General features: G+C 43.5%; 1 protein-coding gene across 2 annotated transcripts in view; it reads right to left on the reverse strand.

Annotated features, from left to right (window-relative positions):
* The window catches only part of UTRN (utrophin), a 510,470-nt gene extending 500,265 nt beyond the window's left edge, over window positions 1-10,205 (reverse strand). The window contains exons 1-2 of one of the 2 annotated variants that reach the window (XM_044247155.1): window positions 10,144-10,205; window positions 3,711-3,881 (exon numbers count right to left, since the gene is read on the reverse strand). In XM_044247155.1, coding sequence (XP_044103090.1) covers window positions 3,711-3,789 — 79 coding nt within the window. In that variant the 5' untranslated portion in view covers window positions 3,790-3,881; window positions 10,144-10,205. Of the gene's footprint in view, window positions 1-3,710; window positions 3,882-9,510; window positions 9,595-10,143 lie in introns of those variants that run through there. The other variant, XM_044247163.1, reaches the window with a different exon arrangement.
* Window positions 10,206-10,971: the final 766 nt, after the last annotated feature.

Genomic DNA, 10,971 nt, shown 5'->3' on the forward strand with positions numbered 1-10,971 from the left:
TGCCCAAGGCCTTTTAAAGAGGATACTGAATCACACAACAGGGTGTGTGGGTCACCGCATTCATTCAACAAATGGCCCTTTCCCGTCTTTCTCTCTCTCTCTCTCTCTCTCTCTCTATATATATATATATATATACACACATATACATACAATCTATTGATTCAAATCCCCAAATAGCCAAAATCCCTACCTATAACTAGTTGACACCCTGCCTTTAGCCCTGAGGTTGACCCTCATTAAGGGGTCTCTGTGCCCAAAAAAATGACCACAACAGCACTGAGAACAGAAAAGGATGATGTAGCTCCATTACTGGCTTTAAAGTGTGTTAGCTATTTTAAGAATAAAATAGCAACAAGGACATTCTTTGACTTTATATGCATCTCAAACTGTTTTATTATTTCATGCTTAAAATGTCCCAAGCAGAAGCTTACACATCATACACCCCACTGCCAATATATTTCACACACACACACAAAAAAAAAAAAAAACAGAAACAAAAAACACCTCTAATTCTTGGCCTACACTCTCAAAACCATTACTATCTCAGTAAGCTTTCTGAAGCTCACTAATTGAGGCTATCAAACAATGCAGTCATTGATGACAAACTTGACTTATGTGTCTTTCTTAGGAACAGAAAGGTTTACTTTTATCCAACCTTTAACCACTAAAGGTCATATCCTTATGAGTTATTTTCTAAAATTCACTCAAATCCAAGACAAGCGTACTACAACCATAAAAAAGTGTGCAGTTTTTACACTCATGACATTACTTCATCACTTTCCCACTGTCACACATCCATATAGATGGTGCAGAGGATGTGAAAAAATATTTAAACCTCACACAAAGCATAAAACAAATTAATACTGGATAAGGGTAATATAAACAATCCTAATAACTTAAATGCACAAATATTTCTCCTAGGCCAGTTTTAGACTGTCCAAACTCAAGTTTGGGGAGGAAAGAAAAGAATCTTCATAAACCAAAAAGATTAAGTTTGTTGATATACTCTCAACATTAGTTTTTTCCCCAATCTCTACCTCTCCCCGCCATCCAGTCCTCCAAAAGGAAGAAACATCGAGGAACAGATTAGAATTCAAGTTTTCTTATAGGAAAATACTCCTTAAAAAAACTGAAAAGGCAACAAATTCAGCATAGAACACATCCAAGGAAGATCTTTATAGGTAGATGATGCCTTTGACAGGATATGAACACTCCCTAGTCACTATGTATATTTTAGAGTACTATAAGATGTGACCATTGTCTACTAGTATTCACCGTAAAAGAATCAAAAAAGTGCCTTCCGGAAAGAGAGATTGGGACTAATAGGTCCATTCAAATCCAAACTTATCTACTGGCTTTTGCAACATAATCCAGTGAAAAGAATGTGATTCGTATCTCAGCTATGCAACAGCTAGCTTTTCAATGTGTTTGAAGTAGATGCCTCCGAAGTAACAGTCATATCTTTGGTATTAAAGCTGGGGCGCCTAGGTGGCTCAGTCATCAAGCATCTGCCTTTGGCTCAGGTCATGATCCCAGATCCCTGGGATCGAGCCCCTCATAGGGCTCCCTGCTCAGTGTTAGGGTGGGAGGCCTGCTTCTCCCTCTCCCACTCCCCACATCATTTTTTTGAATTATGCATCAGAACTTGTGCTATTTCACAAATACATTGGGAAATCATGACTTAACTAATGCTCAATACTAGGCTTTTATGGTGTTTCCAATTTTTTCTATGATAAAAATGCTGCGATCAACTTCTTGCTTATACATTTCTATGTATTCCCTAGGGGAAAACTCTAAAAATAGAGTTATTGAGACAAGTGGTATGCATATGGTAAAAACGTGGTAATTTCTACCCAAATGTCCCCCAATAATGTACGAGAATTGTCAGTCTCTTTAAATGATAATATTTAATTTAAAGAAGAGTTTCGAAGTTTTATGTACTCATCATATATACCCAATATTTTTAAACTTATATATAATGACTTTTTTAAGGCTATGGCTAAAATACATAGTTATAAATATCAAAGGTCTTACTGTAATGGACACTGACTCAGAAAACTATCTAAGAATATACCACCTCACAATTTATAGAACAAGACAAGCATGGATGTGTTGAGTGGTGTCTTTTATTTTCCTCTTGGTTACATTTACATATTTCCAGATATATTCTGTGCTCTTAAGAAGATATTAATAGGGCGCCTGGGTGGCTCAGTGGGTTAAGCCGCTGACTTCGGCTCAGGTCATGATCTCAGGGTCCTGGGATCGAGTCCCACATCGGGCTCTCTGCTCGGCAGGGGGCCTGCTTCCCTTCCTCTCTATCTGCCTGCTTGTCTGCCTACCTGTGATCTCTGTCTGTCAAATAAATAAATAAAATCTTAAAAAAAAAAAAAAAAAAAGATATTAATAATCCCTTATACCTACCTTGCCCTTTATACTACTGAAACACTTAGTAGGTGCCTCATTAGTGCAGTAGGTAGCGCGTCAGTCTCATATACTATTAGAACACTTAAACAAAAAGAAATTTAGAGGAATAAAACATCCTGAGAGTGAATTTTACCACTGGATATTAAGCTGTACCCCCAAAAGATCCTTAAAGTTATACAATAGTAGCTACCTATTTAGAGCCAAGACTATAATAACCAAAATCTTTACCCATCAACTGATACCAGTATCACAAAGGGAAAGGTATGTCTTACATATGTATCTCTGTTAACTTAAACTTATTTTCAGTACATATTTTTGCAATTTCAAATAATTAAGAAACAGGATCCTAACATAATATAAAGATAGTTCACACAGCAAAAACAGGGTTTAGCTCCCTTTTCTGTTTTTAAAGTGACACTGGATATAATTTTATACCTCAAAGTAACTCTCAAAGTTACTTAAGTATAGTGTTCACACCCAGGGTGGAGTTCTGTGTAATTTCCAAAGTTCAGAAAGGCCCTGCCTGCCCGAAAATATCTCCCCTTAAAGCCTGTCTCAGAATCGTTCTTTGAAGCTTTTAAAAAATACAGAAATTATTCAACAGGTCTGGACTGGAGCCAGTGCATCTGCATTTTTTTAAAACTCCCCAGTTGATTCGTTTGTACAGCCAGAGTCAAAAAGCACTCAGTTATATAAAAGATTGAGGAGGGAGTGGTATCCTTAGATCCCCAACTGAAATGTTCATATGAAAAGCATCAAGCTGCCCTAGGGGACCCACATGAAAACTGCACCTTTAGAATACTCCTAAAAAGGTCCCAAAAGGAAAGCAAGGGTGGGGTGCCTGTTGACCCAACACTGACCACCAAAAACAGACAGGGGTGAGGATATAGAGTAAATGAAGCAAAACTCTAGAAGACCCACCTTGCCAGAAACTGCTACTTCATATTTTAAGCACATAATCCCTTCAACTTCATAAAACAGATCAATAAGAAAAAAACTGCTCAGCTTTGTGTCTGTGTGGAAAGGGGTGGTTTCCTCAAGGAAAAGCATTCAACCACAGGTAGGGGTTTCACCAAGCAGTGCCCATCAACATATAATAAGACCAAAACGGATTGGCAATTAAGACAATACTCAGAGACAGCTCATTACCTTCTACAATGTAATAGTCATTTGTCAGAACCGTGCTTCTCAAAAGAAGTTTGTCTCACAAGAACAAGCCAAAAAACATGTCTTTTAAGTGGTTTATACATAATAACCCATCATTTTCTTAAGCTTCTGTTACCTACCAGATCTGGACTTAATGATGTCACTGAACTCATTCTGCCCGTCATCAGGCCTGGCCTCGTGTTCTCCATACTTGGCCATCTTTGCTGAGTTTCAGTGTAATCCAAAGACGGTAGTAACTCCTCTTCTTAAGACTTCCAGTTTTCTATAATGATCCAGGTCGACATCAATCCCTAAAAAGAAAAGGGAATGTACTGACTTGAGAAAAAATGTATACATACATTTTTGTTTAATATAAATAATCATATAGTTATCCATACTAACCACTCATTCAGCAACTATTTATTCAGCATTTTCTATTTGTAAGGCACTGATCTGGGCAATGGGGAATAGGACTAAAAAGGAGACCCAGACTCTGCTATGATGAAGTTTCTAGACACCAAGCTGTTAATTATGTAATGAATTATTTCATTATAATACTGATATGTCACAAATGTACACATGAGAAGCATAGAGTCATATGAGCATATAGCAGGGGACTTGCACCTGCCCAGGGCAATTAGAGAAGGTTTTCTTGAAGAAGTGACACTTGAGCCAAGCCTTCAGTGATGAGAAACATTTAATTAGCAAAAAAAAAAAAGAGAGGTGGGAGGAGAAAAATAAGAACCTTCCATGTCAGGAAGAATCATGTAGGATTCAAGAGGCTGAGCCTGTGTCTTTGGAGAGAAAACACCCAAGAGAGAAATCTGGCAAACTAAGTGAAGTAGGTAGACAGGACTGGGGACAGGGCAATGGAAACTGGGGTCAAAGCTCTTGATCTTTCTCTGAAGAGGAAGGGGGATCTAAAAGATGATTTTAAGCAGGGAAGTAACATGATCAGACCTGCCTTCTGAAAAGATCACTCTGGTTTGTAGGTGGACCAGAATGATGAGTAGGAAGCCATGAAGACAAGAGCAGAATATAGCAATTGTTCATTCGAGAACCTAGGCCATGGGCACATGGGTGTTGAAAAAAATTTTATTTCAATTCCTCTGTATATCTGAAACTTTTCTGTAACAGAATTTTGGGGGAAATTATTCCTAACTTTAACCAAGTGATAAAACTTCATATGACCAATAATGGGGCATCATCTGGTACAATGGGAAATATACCACATCATCTATGTAGTATCCACATGAAGCTGACAATGAACAGACAAATCTAGACTGGATGGTCTTTAAAATAAACAATCTGGACTGCTTATAATTATCAACATCATGGAAAAAACACCTGAGGGAGAGGGAACTTTGTGGGTTAAAGAAGACTAAAAAAAAAACATGACAACCAGTATAATCCTTGACTGAATTTAGACTTTAAAAAGATAAATGTTTGGGGGATAATATGAAATATGTGAACCGAAGCTATATATCAGCCAATATTTTTCTATGAATATTAAAGTTCCTTAGTTCCTTCCTGGTTTTGTCATTATGCAAGTATATCTTTCCAAGTATCTTTGATTATAGAAGACACCTGACAAAATATTTACCTATGAAGTGTGATAAGGACTTCAACTTCAGTACAAACAGGACAGCATATGCCTGTCTATCTATGTATAGGTATCTCTCTACCTATACGTACACATACAGGGAGAGAGGGAAAAAGAGAAAGAAAGGAAATGCTGGAAAATGGTATGTGGGAAGAAAGCATATGGGTGTCCTTTCTAGTATAATATCATAGGCAGGAAATGACTGTGGTCTAAACAAGGGTACATGGAAAGAAATGGGTAGATATGTGGGATATTTAAATATCAAATACAGAAGGTCAGTAGCAATTGGGGACTGACTGGACATGAGTTGTCCAGAATACTAAGGTGCAAAAGGACTGCCCAGTTTTGGTTTGAGCAACTGTGTGGAGGGTGAGTCATTCACTGAGCTGGGGAACACTGGCAGATAAGCCACTGGTGGAAGGAACCATGAATGTGGTTTGGACTTGCTGAGTTTTAGGTGCCTCTAAGTTATATAAGGGCAGATAACAAAGAAGATAGTTGGATATATAGGACTGATCTCAAAAATGGTGTGGATTCAATAAAAATCTGGATAGTTACACATTATACCCACTGACCTAGATTTTAATCTAGAAGGTACATCATATGAATTCTGCTGAGGATAGCTGTCACTCAATAAAATAATTTTAAAAGATTTTATTTTATTTATTTATTTGAGAGAGAGAGAGAGCACCAGAGCAGAAAGAGGAGAAGGGGAATGGGAGGGACGAGGAAAGAATCTCAAGCAGACTCAGCACTGAGCTCGGAGCCGACATGGGGCCCCAGCTGGACTCAATCTCACAACCCTGAGATCATGACCTGAGCAGAAACCAAGAGTCGATGCTTAATGGACTGAGTCACCCAGGTGCCCCAGCAATAAAATAATTTTAATCTTTAGTTATTAGAATCATCTGTAGAATTTAAAGAATTGAGGATTATACTCGGCACAACCACCTTTTCTTTAAGAATGTCAATAATAAGGGCGCCTGGGTGGCTCAGTGGGTTGAGCCGCTGCCTTCGGCTCAGGTCATGATCTCAGGATCCTGGGATCGAGTCCTGCATCGGGCTCTCTGCTCAGCAGGGAGCCTGCTTTCTCCTCTCTCTCTCTGCCTGCCTCTCTGCCTGCTTGTGATCTCTCTCTGCCAAATAAATCAATAAAAATCTTTAAAAAAAAAAAAAAAAGAATGTCAATAATAAGAGCTCTGCATTGCCCTAATAGTTCCTGGACTATACTGCCCCTACAGCCCAAACACAATCAGAATTCAGTCTTAAGTTCAGCAACTTGGCTGTATCCTAATAGCCCCTTAAGTGGACCCCAAATGCCAATTAAATAAATTAATCATTTATTTGGGAATGTAACTGTCAACACATCCAAATATTAACCTGCAAATAGTGGATATTAATTCATATATTACAACATATATCAGAACAAGAGTTTACTGCTAGCTAGGATTAGGCAATTCAATTATTTAATTCAAGGACACACCATGTGGTTTTATTATTTAATAATATGCTTCATTTGGCATACTTATGTAATACTTAGTATTTTATGTTTAATTATCTGTAACATTCAAAGAAATACCATATTATTTTATAATATAAGTATATATAAAAAATAATTATTATATATTTTTTCCTGACCAGTTGGAAAAAGGGTGTGTTCTAATAATAAAGAAGTCAAAATTACCTTAGGAAAAAATGCTTGAAGTATTTAACAGTTTGAGGCAGAAGAAAACTGGTAGACTACTAAAGATTTAGGAATAATTTTCCTCTCTTAGAGAGAGGACCATGTGGATTAGATCATTAATCTGCCAAAGTTTGAGTATAAAATCTCTTTCTCATTTTTTTTAAAGATTTTATTTATTTATTTGACAGAGATCACAAGTAAGCAGAAGCAGCAGGGAAACAGGCTCCCTGCTGAGCAGAAAGCCCAATGTGGGGCTTGATCCCAGGACCCTGAGATCATAACCTGAGCCCAAGGCAGAGGCTTAACCCACTGAGCCACCCAGGCACCCCTCTTTCTCATTTTTTTATATTGCTCTACTACTGTTAAGACTTTCAGGATTATTATATGACTAAGTTTCTTTTGGGGGGTACCTACCTGTAAAAGATTTGCTAAATTCTTAAGTACATTTTAATTTATTCAAGAACTTAAAGCTTTATTCAGACGAATGCATATAAAATTTTATTATGGAAAATGAGGTTGGTCCAACAAAAATTCTCTTTACTGGAAAGCAACTAACTACTCCCTTTAAAAAAAAATCTGACACGCTCCTTCATAACTAGTCTTAGCTAAGGGTCTTCACTTTCAACACTTGCCAAAGACCTTCCCCACTCCATAAAAAAGAAAAGTAAACTGTTTACACTAGACTTCATTTACACATGAATATTTATCTTTTTTTTTAAATTTTACCACTCTAGGATAATTTCTCAAATTTTCTCTTCCTGATCATCAAAAGTCATTATACGCTACAAAGATACAGCAGAAAGAGGGTCAGAGGACAAGAAAAGAATGGGAAGGAGAGAGAATCAAAGAAGGCCATTTGAGCAGTGAGAGCCACTGTCACCTATTGCCAGGAATGGGTAGGGGACCCCAGGTTAAGTAGCACACAGAAAAAGATACCTCTACATGCTGTAGCTACTTCATAATTGGATGTCAGGGAGTGCCTGGGTGGCTCAGTGGGTTAAACTGCTGCCTTCCGCTCAGGTCATGATCTCAGGATTCTGGGATCCAGTCCCACATCGGGCTCTCTGCTCAGCAGGGAGCCTGCTTCCTCCTCTCTCTCTGCCTGCCTCTCTGCCTACTTGTGATCTCTGTCAAATAAATAAATAAAATCTTTTAAAAAAAATAAATAATTGGATGTCAGGAGACAGAATCAAAGTTTCTTCACCCACAGTGTGCCTTGGGGTGGACCTACCCAGGGCACATCTATAGAGTGTAAGAGAGACCATCTTCCACACAAAGCTGGGTGAGAAACTGAGAATAGATGAATGGGATATTATTGCCTTAGAAGCTTTAAGCTCTATACAATAAATTGTCATATATTGTTACCACTGTTCCAGATCTCTGTTCCCTCGGAATTATGCTTTGCAAAGTTTAGCCAGATCCCTCGATGAAACCAATACACTTAACTCTGCATTCAGCAACTGTTTCTTCAGAACGTGTCTGTCTGGCTGTCATATGGAACACAAGGCATCCTGGTGTGGCAATAAACTTGGGAGTGAAAGGGTAGGGGGGTGGCCTTAAAGGTAAAGTTAATGTTTCAATTTTAAAACAATTTGGCAATTATACAATGTAAGAATACAAGTTCCTTCCACAACGTGCAATTATGATGGAAATGCCGTATAGGTCCTTGCACTGAAACTATCCATGCATTTAAACTAGAAACCAAAATCCAAGAATGCTGAAAATAGTGGAAAAGGAAGGGAAGGGGCCAAGAATTTGCCGCTCTGCTTGAAACAGTACAAGAAACCTGCCAGTGCCAAGAACTGCCATTCACTCTCGGAAACGCTCCAAGGGAAGGTTAGTACTACGGTGATTAATACTGTTTACAGCGGCAATAAATTTTAGGTAAACACCCAAAGGAGAGTTAAAGAGCTGTCTCATTGGTCCCATAAACTCGGGTAGAGGGGGCGGGGAATGACTGTGCGTAAACCGTGGTCCTGGCCGCCCGGTACTCGGGAAGCTGAAGCACCCACGAGCTTCGCATTCCTCCAGCCCTCGCCTAACCCGCAGCACTCCCCGCAGGCAGCTGCCCCCCCCACGCCCACCAGCAACAGCCGGGAGGCGCCAACCGCACTTCCTGAGGCCCGTGCAAGTTACAAATGAGTGGATGCGGCTGCTGCCGCGGGTCCTAGAGGCCCCAAGACCCGGCCCCAGCCGGGACCGGGAGAATCGAAGCTTCCGCAAAGTCGGTGCGTTCCAGCCGCAGCAACCGGTGCACTGGCCCTCCCAAACGCGGCATGAGGAACTGACCCGCAAGGCCCCGGTGACTCAGGTGACGTGGAGGCTGGGAAAAAGGAGACTTGCCCCGGGACAGCCCAGAAAGCGGAGCCAATCGCCCCAAGTTCGACCTGGGGCTCTCCAGTTTAATGTAAAACAAAGTGCGGGTCCTCGGGCACTTGGAGGTTGGGCACGTTTTTTCCTTCCCTTGAAACCCTCCCTGGAAGGCTTGGGAATTGGGGGCTTGGGCGGGGGAAAAAAAAAAATTCTCCCGTAACATCGTGCCTTCTAAAAGTTGCACAGCCTAGAATTCGTGCTTTGTTGGCTGTGGAAGTGGCCTTGGGCAACCAAAGCCTCGGACCCAGGGCCAAAGACCTTTCCCACTCCATTATCTTACCTGATGTAGCAAGAGATGCCAAGAGTCCGGAAACCAGAAGAGGCTGCCGTGGGGACTAAGCACCGACGGGCCGCCCCTGTCCCCTCCCTGGAGCCCCACCCTCAGAAGCAGCCACGGAGCGGAGGGCTAACACGTTTCCTGCCAGGCGGGCGCCTGCGAGCCGCTCCTCTGCCTGTCCACTACGCCGCCACCCGCTCCTGGCGGACACCTCGGGCCCCGCCCTCCCGGGGCCGGGGTGTGTGTCACAGGCCATCCTAGGAAACCGGCCCCTCTTGGAGATCACAGTGCGAAGCACGCGACCCTCTCACGCAGAGCGGGAGGAGGGCTGGGGGAGTCCGGCGGCGGCACGGCCGGAGTCTGACGAGTTGGGGGCGTTCGTTCCCCGACAGACTGCGAGGACCTCCGAGCTCTCTCCACGCTTCTGGGACCCTCTCTCCCGCCGAAGGGAGCTGAACGCAGGTTCCGAGAAAAGTGCACACGAAAGTTGGTGACATCTTAAGACTCAGACTTGAGGAGACCAGGACGCAGGGTGAGAGCCGCGGAAAGTCCATCCTCCCCGCAGCCCACGCCCCACCGCCCCGGGGGCTGCGGTCACATCCCACCGCCCAAGGCGGAGACCTCGCACGGGCTTACCTGCTTCCTGGACCCGCGGGCCCGCGTCGCCTGCCAGCCTCCGCCGCGTCCCCAGCGGGCCGAGGGCTCCTCCCGGCGTGTTTGGGTCGGAGTGATCGCGGGGGAGTGTGCGAGCGTGAGTTCTGTGGGGCGATGTGTTTTAAAAAGGAAATGCGAAGAACCAGACAAATCCGAAAGAAAAAAAAAAATTTTTTTTTGACACCCGATTGAAACAACGCCCCCGACTTGTGCAATCTTCCTGCTCCGGTAGTTCCGCCAAAAAAACAAAAACAAAACAGTCCAAGTGCAAACCTGGAACGGGCGCGCAGGCAACCAAGTTTGCCAAACACTAGAGAGTTTTCCGTCTGCAGAAGTGACCCAAACGAAAGGAGGTACCACTAGCCGTGGTGCCCCAATCGGCTTCGGAGCCGGAGGCTCCTCCTCGGCCTCGGCGGGAGAAAGCCCGCGGCCGGCTGTGGCTGCCCGCTCCCCTCCTCCGAGGAAAGGCGACTCCACAACTTTGTGCGCGAGCCGCTCGCTCCGGCGGCTCCTCCTCCTCCGCCTCACCCCCGCCCCGGTCCGCCGCCGCCGCCGCGGGCCTGCCCCTTTGTTGGAGAACGGAGCAGGAGGCCGAAGAGGGAGGGGGCGCGGGAGCGAGCGGGGGCGCCCTGCCGCCCCTCCGGGAAATGGACTAGCGCCCGGGCACCCCGGGGCTCGCTCTCTCCAGGAGGAGGCGGCCGAGCGGGACCGCTTCCCGGGCCGGCGCCGCCCCCGGCGCTCCCGCTCCCGCTTGGCTCTCGGCCTCGGCCCCGCCGCCGCAGGCCCGGCAACTTTGTTCCGGGAGAGCGG

The sequence above is a fragment of the Neovison vison genome, chromosome 1 (assembly GCF_020171115.1).
Source record: "Neovison vison isolate M4711 chromosome 1, ASM_NN_V1, whole genome shotgun sequence".
NCBI classification, from domain to species: Eukaryota; Metazoa; Chordata; class Mammalia; order Carnivora; family Mustelidae; genus Neogale; species Neogale vison.